We start from the raw sequence: 22041 nt of genomic DNA, 5'->3' as shown, positions 1-22041 counted from the left end.
TGATATTATTTTTGTTTGAAACTTATGAACACATATAAACATCTCATAAAAAAGAGAGAAGCCCAGAGAGAGCACACTTCTCATCTCCTCCACTTACATCTCATCTCTTGCCCTAACAACTTTAAATATATTATCTATAAATACTCTCCCTATTGATAATTAAAATCCTAATGGACTTGGGATAAAAAGTGTCGGGAAAGGTCGGGAACGCCGAGGCGGAGGCGGTGGTGGACGCGGCGGGTGGTGTCGAAGCTTGGGTTTTTGGGGATGAATTTGGGGTGGGGCTAGGGATGAAGATAAAAAATAAGAGAGAGGAATTAAAACTAAAAAGAAGAAAAAACCATTTCCATGTATAATATGGCACCAGATTTCTAGTCCTTGGAACTATGAACTGAACCACCACAAACTCAGCAAATTAATTAACCCAAATCAGCAGCAGGCAGCACCAACTTTCAGTCAATTTTTTCACATCACATTGCAACTTGAGGTGTTCTCATCACTAAAGAAGTGCGAGTATTCACCAGCTGGAGGAGGAGGGTATGGATAGTATGGGGGTGGTGGGCCAGCTGGCATGTAATTCACAGCTGGTGGAGGCCTAGCATACACCATAGGCGAAAACCTCTCATTGCCCATTGCCCTTTGCTGGTTCATCACAGCTTGCAAGTATTGTTGTTGCTGGAAGGGGTTTCCAGGCATGGCCTCAGGCCCAGCTCCCTGGAAGTAGCCGGCCCCGCCTCCGCCACTGCCACCATTCATCGGTGCTGCTGGCAGGCCTTGAACAGCTGGAATGTTGCCCATTTGGCTCATTGGCATGCCACCCATTGGCCCCATTGCCATGTTGTTCATGTTGGCCATCTGACCCATATTACCTCCTCCAGGCATGCCCTGAGGGCGGCCACCCATGTTTGAAAAGCATTGCTCATAGCTTGAGCTTCACTCATTCCTCCACCGCCACCACCTCCGCCTCCACCGCCCCCCTTTTTGCCCCCATTGGCGTTATTGATGTTTGCATTAGGACCACCCTTGTTAAGTGCTCCGCCACCATTTTTACCATCTGAGGGAAATCCCCCAATTTTTGCCTCCATTTTTTCCACCTCCACCACCTTGATTTTGATTGTGATCTCCTCCACCACCACCCTTCTTTCCTCCTCCATTTTTACCCTCATTGTTCCCACCTCCCATATTCACCTGAACAGGCACAGGCCCACCACCACCCTTTTTCCCATTACCCCCACCCCCACCTCCATTTTGACCACCATTCCCACCCTTTTGGGCAGCATTCATATTCATCATCTGTGGATGGTTCCCATTCATCATCGCCATCATATTAGGCAACTTACCATTACCCATCACAGGTTTCATCTTATTAAGAGGATGATGGGGGTCATCCATGTCATCATCAAACTCCTCATCATCATCATCATCATAGTCCTCATCATCAAGGTCGTCATAATCATCATCACTCAAATCCTCATCCTCACGCAAGTTGAATTTCACAGCCTTCTGGTTGGGGTTTGGGGCTGGGGCCTTGAAAGGAGGCATTTGCATGCCCTTCAATTGGGGGAGGTTCAGATCTTGGAACCCTTTCATTTGCTGAAGCTGCTGAAGCTGCTTAAGTTGCTGAAGATGTTGCTGCTGCTGCTGCTGAAGTTGCTGCTGTTGCTGAAGTTGCTGCTGTTGTTGAAGTTGCTGCTGTTGCTGCTGCTGTTGTTGGCCTGGTTGACCAACCCTTGGGCTGGTTGTTGCCACCACCCCCACCCTTGGGCTGGTTGTTGCCACCACCACCCTTCTGGGCTTTGTTGTTTCCACCTTTGCCATTGTCGATTTGCATGTTTTTGAGCTGATTGGCCATGTGGCTCTGGTTGTTGTTATTAGCCTTTGGAGCACCCCAGAGCTCTGCATGTTTGCCAGATTTTGCAAGCTTCTTAATGAGAATGGAAGGGTCTACATTTCCTGAGACAGTCACCTTCCCCTGCTCTGCATCTATGTCGGTGGTGAAAACTCCTAAAGAAAAAGGAAACACAAATTAATAATTTCAAAAATAAAAAGATGCAAACTTGAAAGTTCTAGTATACAAGAAGAACAAAAATCTTCTGGGAAATGTGATTCAGTACAGGGAAATATTAGTTGTCTGTGACAGAGTCAACTTAAAAACAGGGCTCTAACAAAATGGAGCATACCATCAATTTTCTGTAAGATTTTCTTCACTTTCTGCTTGCATCCATCACAGTGTATGTTCACTTTGAGAACACATTTCTGCATGTACAGATAACCCAAAGAGCAAAACAGAGTAAAGAGAAATATTCAAAAAGAACAAGACGAAAAAGAGCAAAGCTTGCTTGCTATATGCTACATGAAATAAAGGGATAAGCAAGGCAGACAAATAACTTTAAAGAAAATTAAATACATTTGAGTTCAAATGAAGCAAAGAATTAAGCACAGGGGACTGAAGGAGTACCTGGATCTTCAAGAACTCTTCTTTACTCATAGCTGCAACTCAAATGCAACAAACACAACACAATAATGGAAAGAGAGAAAAGGGTCGCAAATAGATCTAAGAAACAGAGAGGGTGAATTACAAGAGCTCGAGAAAAGGGTTGTCTCTGTTCTTTCTTTTTGGGACTTTTTTCCAAGCGAAAAACACAGAGAGACAATGAGAGAACAATTAGGTCCAAGTCTCTCTGAGCGGAGAGAAAGTTTTAAGACCCAACAAGGTTCAGTCTTTGAAGAAGAGCGAGAGAGAGAGAGAGAGGGGCTCAGAAGCGGTGGGTAGACATTACACTTCAATCGGCATCTCTGCTTCCTCTATTTCAGGGCAAGAGAGAGATGGGGTGAGTGAGCTAAAACAAAGAGAAAAGGAGACTGACAGAGAGAGAGAGAGAGAGAGAGAGAGAGTGTGTGATGTCTCCAAGGCTTTCACTCTTTTCTTTTGGGCCTTTATTTATGTATTTTCCATCCCTACCATACACACAGAACAGACTGTAACTTACTACACAATTAGAATTCCAATAAGCATGTGGGTCAAATTTGGCTTGGCTTGGCTTGGCTTGAGCCAAAGGTCAGCTTTGGCTTTGGCTTTACCATGGTGGTGAGCATAGTTTGAAATATTGATAATATTTCGGTTTTTTGAATTACGGATATTTCGGAATATATCTATTTATATATCGTATAAATATTGACAATATCGACGATAATATCGAAAATATCAATGTAAAGGAAAAAAAAAAGGGGGAAGGGAGGAAAAAAACACAAAGGGAATTTTGAACCCCTCCAATTTTACCCTCCAACACTTTAACTACCATATATCACTTATGTTTTAGTGATAATATGCTAAAATATTTATATTTATATGAGTGACATGTTAACAATTACATGCAAAACTATTTTGGGGATTTATCATTTGATGAATACTCTTCATAATACACTTACTCTACACATATAGAGATGATGAAGATAGTGAAAAATTTGAACCTCATAGGAATTTTATGTGGTACTAAGTCACTCATGTATCTTACCATGCAATGTATAAAGTGTAAAATATTGTAGTAAATCATTATATATAAATAATTATAGTGTGTTTAATTTATTATTATTATTATTATTATTAATTACTACGTATTTTCTACACTCAGTGTTTACCAGCTTGCTGTATAATCAACTTAAATAAGTTAAATCAATCATGTAATGCATTTCTTTTTAATTTTTTTTGATAAACTAATAGATAATTGACTAAATAAACATTCTCCAAAGTTTCAATAAAAATTTCTACTTTTTTTTTATATACAATTTCCGTGGTTTTTATTCATTTTTTATCGATATCGATAATATCCCGATATTTCCATCGAAATTTTCATATTTTTACACTACCGATATTTTTGATATCATCAATATTTTAGACCATATGGTGAGTCGTGAGTGGTGAAAGAGGAGGCTCGGATTTGTTTTTAATATTTGATAATTATTATCAGCAGATGTGAATGAAATCTGTCAGAATTCCTCTCCCCAAATTGGGTGGTATAATAAATATTGTCATTAAATAGGATCTTGTTTCCTTCCTCTATCTTATTTAAATTTTTACCTGATTCTTGTGCTTCCTAGTCTACATTCATCTGTCCACCCTAAATTACCATAATGCCCTCTTGGGTTGAAAGGAAACTTGAGCTTGGCAAAACTTTTTTACCTCACCACTGGTGAAGAGATATCTGGGTTTTGATCTTTGTCAGTTCTATCCAACACCATTGAGTAATGACCTCGCGTTGCGACTTTCTGCCATATAGTTTCGATGCGGAACATATATGTACTAAACATACCATGTAATGGAAATATTCAAATAATGAAGACAAATGTCATTCTCGTTCTCATCTTACAATGTGATTTGATGGTCAGAACTGTCGATCTTCAAAGCTATCCTTCAAAAAACATGCATAAAAGACTTATCTAATTAGGCTCACATCTAATTTAAAGTTGGACCAAGGGTGAGAAGTTAGATGTTGGTCATCGTGGCTTGGATCATTGATTGCAATGATTTGGTGTTTAAGTAATGAAAATTTTCTCTCTCTCTCTCTCTCTCTTCTTTTTTTTTTAAAACAAAGAAAAAAGAAGGAAGAGTATAGCATAAGGTCACCAAATTCATAAGGATACAATATAACAGGTGAAAGAGTCTAACAACGATTAGATCAAATTCAATTTTCACTTTACATGATTTTTTCGAAAAAGTGCCAAACATTGAAATAGTATATAATTGAATTTATGAATAAACTCTTTTTACATCCTGAAAAGAAATTTTTTTTGCAGGCATCGGGTACATACCATTCTCTTCCTATTTCTCTCATTATGTGTTAATAATGTCTCATGAGATTGTAACATTTTTAAATAAAGATAAAGAGAGAGATGAGAGAAAATAAGATGGAATAAATGACACAAAGGTGGTGTACTATGCATCGTATTGGTTATGGCATGAAACTTGTAATATAAAACCAAGATCACTAGCTAGTTCTAGGTTGCTGTCTAAATTGAATAATTAGTGTCCGATGTTCATGCAAATATTTCTCTGTGGCATTGGAAATGATTTCTAAACATGGAGAATTGATATTGACACGGGTTTTCTTGGTTTGAGATAAAAATCCAAGGAGATCGATTCATTTGGTTGTCATGCATTGCATTCTGATAACATCTGGTACGTCCTCCACATGCAGTACTTGCTCGAAATTTTGGGCCAAGGTTGTCGTTACCACCACATTTCCACGTGAGAAGAGATGGGTGAGTTGAAAATTGAGTTATAATATAATTTCGTGTTACATGCAATTAACCGATAGAAGAAGAAAAACATAAAAGGCTATTTCAAGTTCGAATCTCTCTTTTGAAGAAAAAAAAAAATTCAACCCATGCAAAAATGACATTCTACTATGGGGAAAATATAAAAGTTCGTAGCCTTTTTGTGCTCATATCATTCATCTTCCCCAAAATTATTGCTAGCTAGTTGCGAGCATACCAACTAGTAGAAAATTTCTTTTCATGAGGAAGAGTTGCCAAATTTGGATTGTGGTTGGTTTAATGGAAGGTGCATTATTTATGATATGTGGGAAAACTTGGAGATAAAAAAAGAGAAAGGAAAAAGTGAAAAACGCTTTAGAAACTACCTATGGAATTGGTATATTTCCATATGGTAAGGAAATTGTGAGTATTGGCTGTCATATAAGCTTTTTCAGAAAGAAACTAAGCTAGCTGTTGGTCAGGTTTATGCAACGCTAATAATGAAGTTCCTTTGGTTTTTTTGGATCCTGCCCTACGTTAACAGCAATTAGGTAAAAGAAAAGCAACAAGAGGGCCACAAGCAAAGCCCTCTTGATGCAGATGAATCATGCTTATGGGGAAGATTTTTCATGAGTTTGGGCACTCCCTTTTCCTGAGGATGCAAATCATTGCTGTCCTTGAAAGCTTAAACTGGTGATAATGAAACAATCCCTTGTTGCTTTTCTCCCTTTAGCTTCCTTTTTATTCCTTTGAAGAGGTAACTTTACCAGTAAAAAGATGTTTGAACGGTGACAAAGGGCCTTAACCCAATTGCTTTTCCTGTTCTAATTCAAACAAAGACAAAAAATTGGTTTCGAAAACGTTGATTGTGTTTCTGAGGGCGGCTTCTGGAGTCCGTAAAGGTTTAAGCAAAACCATGTTCTATTAGCAAAAGTGAAGAAGAACTTGTATATCATGAGGATAATACTGTTTTGCTATCCCGAACTAATCATGTTTTGCCAGTGAAAAAGTTATCACGCGTGGCGGAACATGCCCTGTAATATATAAGTTTTTCTCGCAAAAGTAAGTAGATCCCAAGAACAAATAAAAAAAGGTTGAAAACTAGGCTTTCCATTTAGCCTCCATACACACAGACAGTAAAAGCAACACGGCAACACTTCATAGCAGAATGGTGTAGTGTGTGATTTTGAAAACTAAATAACATGGGGCTTTGTTGAATGATGTCAAGTGGGTAGGCTAAATTTGGGATTTTGATATTACATATTTTTTTGTCACAAAGGGTCTTAAAAAGAAAAGACTTGGGCGGCCATGCAATGCCATTGCCATTTATGCAGGAGGTGTCACATGAACCTCCACATGGCCTCTGGGATAGATAGTGATTAATACGAGAAATGAGGATGAGATTTATGGAGATAATTTATTCGATTCACCTGCAAATGTAACTAAAAGGCTTGCCCACCCACATGGTTTCTGCAAATGCTTACTCGTTTTAACCCTAGATTTTTTGTCTGTAGGGAAGAATAATGGAGCTGTTGATGTTAAGATGTTGACTTTTCACTATCAAGGAAAGCCTCTAACTTTTGTACAATTTGATTTTTTTTTTTTCCTCTGTGCTTCATTCTACTCACAAAGATTCATCTATAATTTAAGACTTTCCAGAATAGCAAATGCCCTTCTGGTGACCATGCGCAATGAGTAAGATGCCAATAATAAAACCCAAATGATATAAGCAGTTGCAGTATTATCAAATTTAATGTATTGATGAAAACATTCTAACAGATTTTTCTTGTTCTTTTTCACCAAAACTTCTTGTTGGAGTTACATGCAGAGCAGACACATTTTTCAAGCTCTACAGAAAATCAATTCTTAGGACAAGCATTTTGGAAAGATATCACTAAGTTACAGAGTTGAATATATGCAGTGCTTAATGGACTGGACAGGCAACATTAGAAAAGAAAATAGGAAAAGAGGGTGGTGATATGGGATTTTATGTCCAACTTTTACTGCAAGCAATTAGCACTGTGAGCATATAGATTAAAAGGATATCACCGAAACAGCTGGTGATTATATAAACAACTAACAAAGTGGGATATTACCAGCAATCAACACTATTATAGCAGAAAGAAGTGAAAACAGGAGGATTATGACAGCTTTGGACTAAAATTCTTCCCCCCAAGAATTTTCACCATTTGAAGAAACCAAATAAAGCCAATGGTCATGTATCCAACCAACATGAGAAATTAGTCTCCTAACAGGCCGCCACATATAAGAATAACAAAGCCAGTTCTACACAACTCCGAAGGTCTCACAAATTTGTGTCCATGGTGAATTCACAGTGGTGTGATCAAGTTAAAAAGAAGACTAAAGCTAATATATAAATTTAACTGTAGTCCCTCAAGATGAACAAGATGTGATTCTCTAGAGAGCATAAAACACACAAACAGAGACATATAAGCAATAACGGACTGAAGCCAAATACAGGAAGAATGTTCAATAAGATGCAAATAACATCCTCTCACAGTCCACCTGAGCTTTATAGATTCTTAATTTGTCCCTTAAAAGATAACTTCAATGGAAAATATTCCCTCCCAGACTCTTTTTCAGCTGTATCCCAGAGTGAAAAAAGTACTTCCCTCAGACCCAGAATGTTTCTCCTATCCAGATGCCCCAACCCCCGGACCTGGAATGTTCTTCATTCTCTTTCTTGACATACAGCTCACCATACTCCTGGCTAACCCATATGTACACACACAAAAGCAAATAATGTATAGAAACTATGGATATCATAGAGACTCAACCAAAAAGGGGGAAAGTTAAGAGTACACTCTTCACCCCCTTTAAATACTGTATAACTCAAAAACTTCAAAAAACATCTACTGCATTAGGGGACAGGAGGTCTGGTGGAAAGTTTTCAGCCATCTCTTTGAAATATGTAATTTGACAAGAAGGTTCCTTAAATGTAATGAAGGAAATCAGACCCACACTTTTTAACTTATCATTTGTTTTTTGAAGTTCTATACAAGTTGCCTGTGTAGGAAACTGTTGAAGAAAGCTTGTGGCTCACACACACCAAGTGTATAATGGTAAAGAATGTTCTTTCTTGGAGAATCAAATTTGAGTAAGCTATGTAAGATAATCACATGCATATTAGAAAACATCGCATCAATTACAATATACAAAACAAAACAAAAAATGCATTTATACAACAGGTGAAAGCACACATAAAAGAAGTCAATAGCCATACCACAATCCACATAGTATGGAGAAAAAAAGTATTTTCATTGACGACTTTTATTTATCTCGATCCCTATGAGTTCCTCAATGGGTTGACGGCAGATAGGGCATTTATTGGATTGAAGCGTCAACTCTTTTGCACAATCGCTGCACATACACTGGAAAAGACAAATGAAATGAGAATAAGAAACAGTAGTCTTAAAAGTGAAAAGCAAAAGAATAGAGGTGTTTATCCTAGCTTGCAATGTTGTATACAATTCTTGGAGTTATGAAGGACTCAAAACTATAATCAAGAATTTGATTTCTCATCATCTAGAGAAAAAACATTTAGGGTAGTTCAAAAGAAATTTGAAAAAGAGATGATGAAAACCAGGGTACCATGTTAGTGACCCAACCATCCAATGCTCTCACTCCTACTGATACTTTAGCAACCACTAAGATGAACTAAGAAAACTTGAAGGTTAGCAGGAACCTCCTATAGGACCAACTAATGGTAGATGGTAATCAGATGAGTCAAGCCCATGTGCCGCGATGAGTTCATTCACAAGACACATGCTCGAGCACAATGTGCTTGAGCCTTCCTGATCATTATTCTTAACAGCATTTCTACCATATGGTACTAGTGCAGATTCACCAGCATAATCTATGGTAATTAGCTCTCTCTCAATATAATTATCTAATCTTAGACAAAGTCTCACCATATGTCGACAAGGTAGCACAGCAGTGTCCTTAGGTTCAGTCATGCATATCACACACTCCTTCCCCGGGTCATTGTCATCAAAGCCTTCCACTGTCGAGCTTGCTATTCCATATATCTCACGTAGCTCATAACGAACTTCATCAATCCACAGTATCTGCCTAATTACTCTCACTTGGAAATGGTCACCATTGTTCTTTTCTAGTACAGCTTGAGTAATCTGCATACGAGGGGATGTATCTGGGGTAGGCTCAACAATATGCTCATCTGTTGAATGAGGTGGAAATGTTTCAGCAGATATTACAAGCGGAAATACATCTTCTCCAGGTGATGGTTTTGAAAGATCATCCAACTCAAAGAAACCTAAATCAATGCCTGTTCCTGAGGGCTGACGAAATTTTTGCCCGGAACCCTTCTGAAAGGGGACTCTCACTGGCACAAATGCTTCAGGGAATAGTGGATCAAATCTACAGTCTGGCTCTTCCTTGGCAAAGTAGAACACTGTAATGCTGTCAATAAGAAGACATGATCAGATAAACAGAACATGATATACCCCATAAGAAATGAAGATCACCAAAGCACTGATAATTAGGAACAAAAAAGAAACAACAGCCTCTGCGCAAGAAAATGGAAATCATTACATATAACCATGAAGGACTACTAGCCATGGTCTTTACTGTTAGAGAACCATGACTGGCCAATAAGCATGTGATATAAGTGGAAACACTTATTTAAGCTATATACGGCGTATACATAGGGTGCGTGCTACATACATGCATAACCTTGCTGACTGGCTATAGACAGTTGCTCAGCAATAATATGCAGCAATCAAAACACCAATTTTTATATAACGCTACTTTTAGATGGTAACACTGCTTGCATATCAGTTGATATTATTAACCTCTAGATATAAAACAAGGTCTATAAAAGAGGCAAGGAAATAAGCCCATTGGGACCACAGATAGTGTGGACACCAATTGTAAAGAGTTATCTTTAAAAAATTGCCTTCCACAAATTTTTGATACAAAACTTAAAATGAAAGCACAAGAACATATAGACTCAATTATAAAGATAAAAGCTGTACTTTACGTAGTGCTGTCTTCAAACCTACGAAATACTTTATGAAAACAACATAACATTAACTGCATCTTACTTTGGTTAATGCTTATAGGTATATAATTATTAGATCACAAAATCTTTTGAAATGTGCGAAAGTTCGTAGTGCCAAGCATAACCCTCTTTTATATAGAAACAGATAAAATTTATAAATGGTAATGCCAGCATGACCTCTTAATATCGAGAGTTCAAGATAAATAACAGAAATCTGGAAAACATTGATGGAAAAGTTAGCCCAAACACTTGATTACAGTCAAACCTATCCCCTCCAATCTCTACTTCCTCTTTTTTTGTGAAGAAAATCTTTACTTCCTCTTATTTTTTGTGAAGAAAATCTCTACTTCCTCTTAAGAGCTGTTTAACAAACAAAACCAAGAAAATGTAAGCCCTTATATATGACAGGGAACCTTCCAATGGAAGAGAAGGGGCACCCATACCTTCTTAAGATAGAGAAAAACCTATAGCATCTATTGTAGAGCTAAAATTTCTGGAAAAAGAATTCACTTCAAAGAAACAAATGACAACCAATACTAATGTGAACTTGTTTGAACTTTGAAGCATTGATTCACCATTCTAAAAAGGAACCTTAGACAGATGTAGCTAATTTCCTTGTAATGGTCATGTCTACTACTGTCATCCAACCAACAGAGAAAACACATGAAAAAGCGAAATTCGTGGGCTTCATGTGTTTTAAGGCCTCCCGTCAGCAATTACATCGTCCAAAGACTCAAATATGAACATTAAGTAACAATCATTTCGTAAGTCCCACTTCTTATGATAATTCCAAATACTTAGCTAATCAATAAAATTGCAGTAATGCATTACATTTCTCTTCTTCCATCTCTCATCTTCCTTACTTAGTATGAATACCCTCTCTCTAATTAATTGCTAGGGAAACTCCATCTCAGCTAACCCAAACTGGGATGAACCTTTCGTATTCTCAGGTCCGAAAAGCTGTTAGCTTTGAGATCCAAAACCCAAATAAATCAAAACACTCATAGGCACTCAAATCATCACAAGCCTCAAGAATATGGAACAATTCAATAATTCAATAAGTGGAAGAAGACCTCAATTTGCTTACCTCCCATCATACATGGCATCGAAAACGAAAGAAACCAAATGTTGATCAGGGTTCAGCTCATCTATCTCAAGCCTCAATGTGTCCTTATGCACGTTGACATCGTTCTTCACCTTCTTGGCGTTCTGATGCTCAACGTGAGGCGGAGGAGGCGGCACGGGGCCCACGGGAGGCCGAATTGCGGGCCACCCATTAGCCTGATTGGCAGAATAATAAGGCTGGTAATTGTAATTGTAACTGAAGCGACCCATGGAGGAATTGGCATGGTTGCATGAACTGTAGTGGCCATAGCAGTAATGGGTTTGAGGTGGAGGAGGAGGAGGTGTAAGAGGAAGAGGGTAGGCGGGATAAGGACCTCTGGGTTGTTGAGCGTAAGGGGTGGCGGTATTGACATATGGGTAATTACTATTATTTGCAGAAAAAGTAAATGAAGAAGAAGATGAAGAAGTAAGCAGAGGACCAGGTGGTGGTGGAGGTGGAGGTGGAGGTGGCGGTGGTGGTGGTGGTGGAGGAGGAGGAGGAGGAGGTGGTGGAGGAGGAGAGAGAGAGGGATGGTCTGAGGAGTAATAGCGATGAGAACTTGCGATGTATTGGGGTTGAGGTGGTAGTTGTGGAGGTGGGTTCTGATAATAGCTGTTTCTTCTTCGGTTGCTACTCCATGAAATCCCCATTTTTGAGAAATGGGTTGGGGAAGAAGGCGAAAACTTTGATTGAGATGAAGAAAACAAAAATGGGTTTTGGGAGACTTGGACTGTGGACCGTGCTACTGTAGAAGAAGACTGTAGCAGAAAGAAGAAACGAGATCGCGTTTTGTTCGCGTGAAGAGTCAATTTGTGTATAAAACGACAGACGCATTTTGCGCCGATTAGAAACTCCGCGGACAGACACTATTTTGCGATACGATTGGAAATTCCGCGGGGTTATATCTCCTCAATATACATAAAACAAAAGACATGATGAAACATTTAAAATACTAGAAAATGCGATTAGTTAATGCAAACATTAATGATTGAAATTATTAATTAAATGAGAATAATATGATAAATTAATGTGTTTTCATATTTAAAAAAAATTAAAATTAAAAGAAAATTAAGAAAATTGATCATATTTTTATGGAACACAACTACCCATTATCTTTTTTAATTGTAAAATAAATTTTTTTTATAAAAATAAAAATAAAACTTCTCGCAAGTAAAGGTATTAGTTGCGATTTATTTTTGGTTTGTAATTCAACATCTCTGACCTTTTTTTATTTCTTATCCTAATCTCAGTTTCATCTATTTGAATGAAACTTGTAATCAAATATTTGATTCATTGGTCTATAATTCAACATTTCTTACTCATATTTTTTTATAAATAATTTTGTATCTCAATTTCATCTATTTGAATGAAACTTGTAATCAAATAGTGATTCAATTCTTACTTTTCTTAGGGTTGAATCAATAGTTTTTTTGGAAGGGGTTCATTTTTTTATGGCTTTTTGAAGGGATAAGTTTAACATAAGTAAAAGAATTTGGAAATGCTTCTCTGGCCTGGTCAGACAACATAGAAGCTTCTTTGAGTTCAAGTTTTCTACACTAATATAATAAAGATGATCATGGATTTATCCACATGTTCAAGCCTGGCACTTTACAAAGAATGAAAAATAATAATAATGGGCCTCTAGTTTAGGAAGGGCCCGGTCTACTAGGCATAAAAGGTTGTGTCCATCACCGCCATTTGTGGACTAGGCCTTTTTATTTTATTAGAAAATTAACTTGGGTGTAAAACCTTAATGTATTTTTATACCAGCGATTTTGGGGAAGGGGGTATTGAACTTAGGACTTCGGGTGTATGAATAAATACTCTTAACTAACTGAGCTCTTGCGTAAAGCCCTAATTTTTATTGTAAGGGGCATGTAGCTAAAGTGGTTAAGAGCAGTTACCTCACCCAAGGTCTTAAGTTTGTTAATACGATACTCTTTCGTAATATAATTTAACCAAGTGTTACCTTAAAAAGAGGCTATGTTCTTGTCAATTGACCCTAATTTTTAACTCAATGGTTATTAGTTTCTTAGTACCAAACACAAGCATGAGAAGGCAACTTATAACCATTGAGTAGAAGTCAATGGTGTTGTTTGTATACAGAAATGTTTACTTTTATCTTTTTCCTTTGTTTTATTTCTTGATCTTCAAATTGTACAAATCCTTGTAGAATGACATAATCTTGTTTGCTCTGTGGACCATGTGGCTGATATGAACCTAGAATGACATAATCTGAATATCTGAACACGGACACAACACCATTGTTAATCAGCTAAGAATTGAAGCCTTTGTTTCAACGATTTCATTTTGACTTCTACCACAAAAAGAACCCAACAACAAATCAATTTTGAAAACACAAAACCAATAGGTTAACCAATTGGCTCGATGCCGGCAGCAACCCTTCTTGAATAGTTGAATTCAACAAGAAGAAAAGTCTGGCTGGCAGCTGTTGATAAACAGAAATTATATAGTCATCTTCCACAGCAAAAATTACAAGACAAAGGTCTGCTTCCGCAAACACTGCAAGGTCTCTTTCTGCATTTGTTTATTTATTTATTTTTCTTGACGGCCAAACATCACATTGATAAAACCATATTTATCCAACAGATGCAACAATTTCATTCAGTATATAATACTACAATGTTACCTTCTGAAATCTTAAAAAACACACAATGATAGAAACAAAAAACAAACAAAACCAAAGAGGGATGAAAACATGCTTTAGTAATGTCATCACCACACATTACATACAAACTTACAAACAGAATAAAATCTCATCAGCAAAAATCTGGCCTGGGTTTCTTGCGAACCGATATGCAGCCTCTTTGATGATCCCTAAAGATTCTGATCTCACAATAGTCTCTGAGGTCCTCAAGGCTAATATATTGCTGCTTGACCATTCTCAATGTGTCACCACCACCAGTGTCATGAATCCAAACATAAGGGTGGCAAGTCTCATCATAGTAATAGAGCAAGCTCTTCATGCCACCACTCCCAATCTCACCACCTCCAGGCATATAGGCTTTGTATATGCTCTTGCATTTCAGCCTCTTTGAAGAGCCTGGTTTTATTGTGTGAACTTTTTTCAGTATAGAACCAACTCTTATTTGCAGCTCCAGAGGCTTGTCACACAGGTTCCAGATCCTTGTCCCAAAACCTGAGGCTTGTTGAGTATGATCCCTGCATCCATCAAAACAACCCCCAGTTGGGAAAATGCCAAATCTGGGCATCTTTGCTTTGAGGGCCTTCAAGTGTTTGGTCACCCTGGATTTAAAGACAACATGCATTTTTTTTGTGTTGCAGAAGATTCACTTCACTCATATATTTGACATTTGTAATCCATATATAACCTACATGGGGCTATAGCCCCATTAAGTCAATTCATGATACTTTCTGATATTCATGAATGGATGGCTGTGATTACTTGAGCTCTGACCTAACCAAGAGGGCAGTCATCACTTTCGGCAGTTGTGATTGTGTGACACTATATAGCTGATGCATGGAGTAATTGTATGAATTGTACCATAGAAAGATTTAACATGATAGAATATTGTTACCCCTTCCATTAAGGAACTGGTGGGTCTCCCAAGGGCCCAAAATTCAACACAAGACAGTGGGAAAGTTGGGATATGGAGACAAAATAAATTAATGAAAATGCTGAAGACCGCTTTTTCTTTGTTTGGAGAGGGAGAAAGAGATAAAGTGAAGTGTGCCCACACATACAAAGCTTAATAATGAGGTCTCATGTATATGATGTTGCTTCCCATTTGGTCATAGCAGCAACTACTTACTTTTGATTTACTCCTGTTCAGTAGACACCTTTTCCCTCCCAAAACTGCTCCCATTTCTATAAGCATATAAAATCCCTGGTAATTTGGACCACAAGAAGATTAGGACTTTCTCACATGGCTTTTTGAGTGGGGTGGTGTTTGTGCTGGTACATCACAAAGCCTAAAATATGTTACAGGAGCTTCTGCATTCATTCTTGTCAAAACAAACATATTGAAATTTCAGACTCATCTACCCAGCACAATATTTTCCACCATGACCCACATTGTGGCTCTCACATTGTCATATCCAACAAATACATTACTTTAGCATCAGGGCAAATCCAATCTTCTGTTTCTCACGTAACGTTTGGTGCAGAAAGAAAATTTATTATAAACTAATGGTAGGAGTCGCCTGTTATATTTTGTCAAACTTTACAAGAGGACAATATGGTTAACAGCAGATCTTCTGATAAGAAGCTTTACAGTACTGATGATTCTTGTTATAATCATCTGTTCACACTTGACTTATAGTGAGCTACAGATATTTTTAAAGACTAAGGATCCCTACGCTAATCGCAAACTACGACTACGCGCAGGGATCGTTTCACTATACTCTCTAGGGAGTAAATAAACTAATCGTTCAATTTACATCAAACCAACCATTCAAGGCAAAGGACTCACAAGAATGATCTCAATGATTTTCTAATTTTTATTTCAAGGTGAAAAGACAAAGCTACAGTCAAATAATACAATCTTCATGGTCAAATAAGCCACATTTGTCCAAAATTACAATCTACAATATGGGTAAACTGTACAGGGAATGAATAAAAAGTACCAGATGCTGGAGTATTAAATAGGGCATGGCCCCATTGAAAGAAGGTAGGTAGAAGAAGAATTTACAAAGAACAGGGATTTCACTTTTCATGATTGTCTTCAGACGGGTCTATCTTGATTAAGAGAGGTTGGTTGAGATGCGCAGGTGCTTCAGCGACAACAGGCAACTCTGGTGTAGCATTGATATCAATATCCTCATTTTCAGCCAAAGCTTTTTCCAGAGCAGCCTTGGCAACTCTTGTCACACAAATCATTAGAATCACTGCAAACAAGCCAAACAAAAAGAAAAGGAAGACAACTGACTACTTCAAAACTTCAATATAGGTACAGAAACTTATGTTACAAAAATAATATTTACCATCACTATTACGATGAGTATAAAACTAAAAGTGCAATTTTTAACCAAGTCTTTCTTATTCACCATTTTCAATATTGACAATTTCACTTAGTCCATAATTTTCTTTCGGGGAATCAGAAACTACCCTTGAATTCTGACTCAAGTTCCTATGTCTTCTCAACTTTAAATCCATCAATATCTTTCAAAATTTTGAGTTTATTTATTTCTTATTTTTTATTGTCATATAGCCTCCTCAGTTATCTCGGCTAGTCAAAAATCATGGAGGGTCATACAAATCATGTGATTACAATGCATCATACAAGGAAACTGATAACAATAATCAATGAGTAACATGCATGTAAAAGATGCAAAATGGCAATGCCTCTAGAATGAGATGATTCCCTCTCTCTCGCTCCTCCACACCTCCCACCTCCATCTAGATAAACCCTTTATTTTAGGCTTTCTATTTTTTTTTTAATGTTAATAGTCCTTCACACAGTAAATATCTTTGAATATATGATCGTCTTTCTTTGCCCACTTATAAAGCAACCATACAGAGATTTGTAATTTAGAATCTTCAATCTATGCCCCCTCTTTCATAGAAAAACACAAAAATCATGTCTAATCAGAAAACCTCAGCATACCATTATCCAGATCATAACTAAAATCATAAAAATTAGAAAACCTCTTCTTTTCATGAAAGTAAATTGTTACCCAATCTCATACCTGCCTTCATCAATTACATTAACTTCACAACCCCATTACAGTGGTAGTCTCAAACTTTCTCAAGTCACCATCTCCCCCAACCCAAATGCAAGACCACAAGAATCACTAGCCAAAGTCCCTCTACTATTGTCTTTGGGGCATGATTTGGAAACATCACAATGCAATGACCGAGACTACCAATCTTGACTAGGAGCTCGGGCTGGGGATAGTGGCGGAAGATTTCTTATATTTCTTGGGAGAAGATTGGGTGGTGACCTTAGGTTGGAGAGGCAAAGTAAGTGGAGAAAGACGTTGATAACTATAAGAGAGCATATGATGATTCCGATGACCAGCAGATGGAGGAGGCTAAAGATTAAGGTGGGTTGGAGAGCTGAATTTTTTGGAGGGAATTACAGCTCTGAGCTCATAAATGCTACATTGTGCATTGACCATGTTAATGGGAAGGGAGAGAGATTAAGGAGAACATGAGAGACTTTCAACTCCTGTCAATACAACAACACTGACATTTCCTACTTAGGAGTGTGCCAAAGTCCAAAAATTATATTTCCCTATCTGCTTATTTCGTTCTTCCTTGTTTCAATAACATTATTTGTATCTTAAGCTGGAAAAACGAGATCATGTTATGATAGTAAGAACTCAAACATCTTTGTCTAACATAGTAATTCCCATGCTCCCACCCCACTAAGAAGGAAAAGAAGAGAAGGTGGCCCAAAGAAAAGGCTTGTGTGTGCTTGTTGAGATTTTGCAACGTACCAGATACTGCGAGGCCCAATACGATAAAAGCCTGCATAGATAATATAAAAGAGTGAACATTTCCCAAAGCCTAATTCAAAATCTATAAATTGTGCTCTCTGAGAGCTTTATATGTCCATAACAAACAGTTATGAACTTATGATACAACCTTTGGAACATGATACTCACAACATGGTCCATAGGTCCTTAGTAAACCATGTTGATGTGATATCAATTTGGATAAATCACATAATTACAAGCAGTTTCAAACAGAAAAAGATGAGATAGCTCTTACCCAACGGGTCTTTGAAAATTCACCCCATCCATGGGTCACATCAGAAAGATCCTTGAGAGTTGTTCCAACATATACTAGCGCAAATGTTATTGGCTGTAAGAGAATCAATATCAAACACATTAACATCCCAATGAAACTAAATCTCTCTCTCTTGCATAGCAACATGTTGGGATAGAATCACAAAAAAAGTAGTGTCTCAAGGAGGGTGAAGAAAATACCATCATTCCTAACCAGGAAGCTAGCATGTATTGTCCTATTGGAACAGGAGTCACAGACAAGAGGTAATTTAACATGTTGAATGGGAGTAGGGGAACAAGACGAAGCAACAAAACAATCTGCAAAAAAATTAAATAAGCAATATCAACATCTGTATTTTTTACTATAGATAAAAGTCATTTTACACTCTAACTAATTCCACTACTTCCTTGTTTCATTGTTCACCACTTGGAAAACAACAAGTTGGGGTAAATTAATAAGATACAAAGCACATGGAAACACCAGTAAATGTGCATGCTAAAAATGTCAATTCAATTAATAAGGTCAGATATGAATCACCCAAACCTTAAATCCAGATCTCCGAATTGCAATTGCAACTGCCCGGAACTGAGGATAATCCTTCAACCTGGAAACAACAAATGATCTCCCAATCTGTATGGGAATTCATGAATAAGATAAAGAAATAAAAACATGAAAAATACAAACACATTATGACCAAAAGGACACAAACAAAATATTTACATACGAATGAGGAAGAACAGATATGAGAACTTAATACACCAAGAGGTAAGATTGTTTCACTGCTTTCACTGCTTCCCTCGTGATATTATTATTTTTTTCTTTCAGAAACTCAAACACTAAGAAATATACAATGAGATCTCAGAAACTTACAGTTCTGCCAAGAAGGAAGGCGGCCCCTGCACCTACAGTGGCTCCAATTGAGTCTGCAACAAAGCCCACAGGTAGCCCAAAAAGATAACCACCACCAAGCTGAAATATTTAAATGAGGAATCACATAAGGGTGCAAACTTGCAATTTAATCAGGAAGTTCTTTTTGAATTTTTCTCTGTGTAACAAAAGAAGAAGGGAGGCAAAACAAGAAGGAACTTCAGACCATGGGCTTGATGTTGCAGACTATAATAGTGAAAGAAAATTTTAAATGAAGTAGGCAAGTTATATGATAGATCATTATTCTACAGTAATTACAGTGGAGTAACAACAATTGCTAAGACATCGGACAAATGCTTACAGTAAGTACTGAAGCTGGTACTGCCAAGACTGTTAGTGGAATGTATGCAACAGCCCTGCATGTTACCCAAAGAAATATAAGTTGAAAGGTAAACAGAGGCAGTCTGTTACTGTTCACCAGTAAGTCATCTTTGAGAACAAATTTAACATGTAGGAAGTCTGTTACTATGACTAACTTCTAATAGTACAACTAAAATGATGACAGCAATCAAAATGAGACATGAACATGATTATTAGTCAGGGCCAAAACCAAGGAAAAAAACGATTTTGTAGAATAAGATGGTACAATTGCACATACGTTACAGTGCTACAATTTACTTACAGAACAAGCGGACCCCAAGGACCAAGATCCTGCTCAACCCATAATAAGAAGTCCTTCAAAATCTGCAGGTAGTAGTTATTTTATCAGTCACAAGTAGGACCATATTCAAATAAAAGAATTTGGTATCAACTTCAAAGGCAAAATTTTGGGCTAACAAAAGTCTCAAGGAAGTGATCCACAACATAAACCTCCTATAGCAGCAGCTGACAGAATTTATGCAATTAAGAAAGAGAAGTTCTACTGCATTGTCACATTTTAAACTAAAGGGAAAACTGAGATTGTGGGGAGGCTATAAAGCAACAAAGCAACATCCATATTAATATTCAAATGACATAAAATCTAGTTAGAAATGAACAAAGAATCAAATTCAGCTCAGCATTTTAGTCATGCTTGAAAGCATAATCCCAGTTTCCAACCCATCAAATTGGGCTCGTCCCCCAAAATCCATTCCAACTTTACTGTCAAGTCATGAAACATGTAAACTACCAAAGCCAAACCATAGCTCTAATGGAAAATATGCATACCCAAATTAAACAGACAAACGAATAACGTTATAAATCACAAAATCGAACAAAAGGCACAAGCAAATCATCCAATTCGCAAAACCCATATTGAAAACTAAAGGGAAAACAACGACCAAGGAAGAAACTCACAAATTGAGCAATCAAACAATGGAAACAAAACAGACCCAGATGAGAAAACCGAACCTTTTCAACAGGGAGAGTAAAACAAGCAGTGGCTACAGCGGCCACAAGGAGGAGGAGGAGTGTGATCCTGAGCGCAGAACCCCAAGTGAAAGCCATAAAGAACCTTCGACGCCAAGGCCTACACTCCTCGTCGTCGTCGTTGTATATAGGTTGTTTCAACGACAAGCGAGGCCTCAAACCTCCAAGGTTTGCCAGATTTGATTTGGCTCCAAAAAGACGTAAGCTTCCGCCCTCTTTCTTTCTGGGTACCACTGTTTTTGTTTTGTTGTGTTCTTATCTTTATGTATGTCTGATTGATTGAGAATTCTTTTTTCTTTTTTCTTGATGGGAGAACAATTTGGGAATTTCAGAGATGGGATTTGGATTGAGAATGAGAATGAGTTTGACAAAGAGCAGATCAGCAGGCACAAGTCCTATAATTGATTAATATTGTGATCATCTGTGCGTCTGTGTGTGTTGGTGGAGATTAAACGTTATTTCTGGAGTTTGCTTCTGAATCCCTTGTGAATTATTTAACTTATCAATGTGGCATGTTTTTCCAAACGCGTTACTGCCTGGTTTTTTTTTTCCTTCTTTTTGTGTGTGGTTCTTTTCAATATTTCCTTTGCATTTCCTTTTTCCTCCTTTAAAAAAAAAAGAGTTTTACTTGTTATCTAAAAGTCAAAATAATTGCAAGGAATTACCAAAAAATAGAAGAAGAGAAATATATAATATTTTGTCACAATGTTAGAGATTATGTTCAGTATGTAAAATTTATATAAGCTTAGAAATCCTATAGAAATAAAAATACATTTTTGTTTTGTTTTGTTTTTTTTTTTTTTGTTTGGGTGAAATTTTTTTTGTTTTGTTTTCACAATCTTAGAGATTAACAAATAAAAAAAATACCACTTCTAGGTTGGGTTGTTGTAGGGCACTTAGAGCACTTCCAACGGCAAGGAGAAGCCCGGGCATGAGAGGGCCTAGGCCTGCGTGACGGTTTTAGAGAGCAAAGGCAAGGCGTGGGCCCCACCACTTTGGGCAAGCCCCACATGTAAATCCAGCCCGCGCTGCTGCTTGGGCAAGTGACATAATGTTAACGTAAGCATCCAATTAAAATAATAAAAAAAGGTCAAACCAAAAAAACCAAAAAATTCAGAATTTTTTTTTAATAAATACCTAGCCATATTCTTTACTTCCCACACCAAAACCTTATCAAAATTAATCGTTTATGTATAAATAAAAATAATAATGTAAAGTGAATAGTAATTACCCTTTGTCATGGCAATGGGTGGAAACACACTTTGTCTTTTGTAAGTGACACTATTCATGAATAAGATTCTTGCCTCCCTTTGCCCTTTGCCATGACAAATAAGTGAAAATACTCTTACGCTTCAAAAATGGTTCTGTGCTATAAATGGGCTGGACATTATTCGCTGAAAGATGGTTTGAGCTGGGTTTTCTCCCTTCTCATGCTGGCTTTACATTTCAGGACAATTTGATCCTCAACTTCTTATTGGGGCATGGGGTTACCGGCCTTCAAGATTGACTATGGCGCAGATGCAAATATCTTTCATCAATTTTACATTTGTCCCATTTCAGAGTGTTACATGAGAAAAAAAAAAAAAAAAAAAAAAGAAGAAGCGATTATAATGAGACATTCTCCAATAAGTATTTAAGTTAAGGATTAGTTAT

The 22041-nt window shown here is 37.3% G+C and overlaps 4 protein-coding genes across 4 annotated transcripts; all 4 read right to left on the bottom strand.

Moving 5' to 3' along the window:
- Window positions 1-317: 317 nt before the first annotated feature.
- LOC103322841 (Heavy metal transport/detoxification superfamily protein) lies at window positions 318-2881 on the bottom strand. The gene is given in 6 exon segments (XM_008224782.2): window positions 318-908; window positions 911-1070; window positions 1072-1725; window positions 1727-2004; window positions 2181-2256; window positions 2459-2881. Coding segments are annotated over 6 exon segments (1641 nt in total). The 5' UTR covers window positions 2489-2881; the 3' UTR covers window positions 318-465.
- A 5485-nt stretch (window positions 2882-8366) lies between these two features.
- Window positions 8367-12185, bottom strand: LOC103322842 (putative E3 ubiquitin-protein ligase LUL4). Its single transcript, XM_008224784.2, has 3 exons — window positions 11382-12185; window positions 9186-9693; window positions 8367-8645 (listed from the first exon to the last, which is right to left on the bottom strand). The coding sequence occupies exons 1-3, from the start codon at window positions 12047-12049 to the stop codon at window positions 8532-8534; spliced, it is 1290 nt and encodes a 429-aa protein (XP_008223006.2). The 5' UTR covers window positions 12050-12185; the 3' UTR covers window positions 8367-8531.
- A 1812-nt stretch (window positions 12186-13997) lies between these two features.
- On the bottom strand, window positions 13998-14806 carry LOC103322843 (RING zinc finger protein). Its single transcript, XM_008224785.3, has one exon. The coding sequence runs from the start codon at window positions 14687-14689 to the stop codon at window positions 14180-14182; it is 510 nt and encodes a 169-aa protein (XP_008223007.1). The 5' UTR covers window positions 14690-14806; the 3' UTR covers window positions 13998-14179.
- A 1052-nt stretch (window positions 14807-15858) lies between these two features.
- On the bottom strand, window positions 15859-20926 carry LOC103322844 (SNARE associated Golgi protein family). The gene is made up of 9 exons (XM_008224786.3): window positions 20371-20926; window positions 19664-19725; window positions 19343-19397; window positions 18985-19083; window positions 18658-18744; window positions 18315-18431; window positions 18097-18189; window positions 17823-17853; window positions 15859-16268 (listed from the first exon to the last, which is right to left on the bottom strand). The coding sequence occupies exons 1-9, from the start codon at window positions 20464-20466 to the stop codon at window positions 16087-16089; spliced, it is 822 nt and encodes a 273-aa protein (XP_008223008.1). The 5' UTR covers window positions 20467-20926; the 3' UTR covers window positions 15859-16086.
- Between the last annotated feature and the right edge of the window lie 1115 nt (window positions 20927-22041).

This window comes from Prunus mume, linkage group LG2 (genome assembly GCF_029339155.1).
Source record: "Prunus mume cultivar Tortuosa linkage group LG2, ASM2933915v1, whole genome shotgun sequence".
NCBI classification, from domain to species: Eukaryota; Viridiplantae; Streptophyta; class Magnoliopsida; order Rosales; family Rosaceae; genus Prunus; species Prunus mume.
Note: the sequence above shows the minus strand (reverse complement) of the source record. Positions and strands in the feature narration are given on the sequence as shown.

Coding starts and splice junctions, on each gene's coding strand:
- LOC103322843 (XM_008224785.3), bottom strand. CDS start 14,689: ATGCATGTTGTCTTTAAATCCAGGGTGACCAAACACTTGAAGGCCCTC.
- LOC103322844 (XM_008224786.3), bottom strand. CDS start 20,466: ATGGCTTTCACTTGGGGTTCTGCGCTCAGGATCACACTCCTCCTCCTC. Junction 19,398..19,663: donor CCTTGGGGTCCGCTTGTTCT/GTAAGTAAATTG, acceptor GGTAACATGCAG/GGCTGTTGCATACATTCCAC. Junction 18,432..18,657: donor TTCGGAGATCTGGATTTAAG/GTTTGGGTGATT, acceptor ATTTTTTTGCAG/ATTGTTTTGTTGCTTCGTCT.
- LOC103322842 (XM_008224784.2), bottom strand. CDS start 12,049: ATGGGGATTTCATGGAGTAGCAACCGAAGAAGAAACAGCTATTATCAG. Junction 9,694..11,381: donor GATGCCATGTATGATGGGAG/GTAAGCAAATTG, acceptor TCTTATTGACAG/CATTACAGTGTTCTACTTTG. Junction 8,646..9,185: donor TGCTACCTTGTCGACATATG/GTGAGACTTTGT, acceptor TGTCTTTTCCAG/TGTATGTGCAGCGATTGTGC.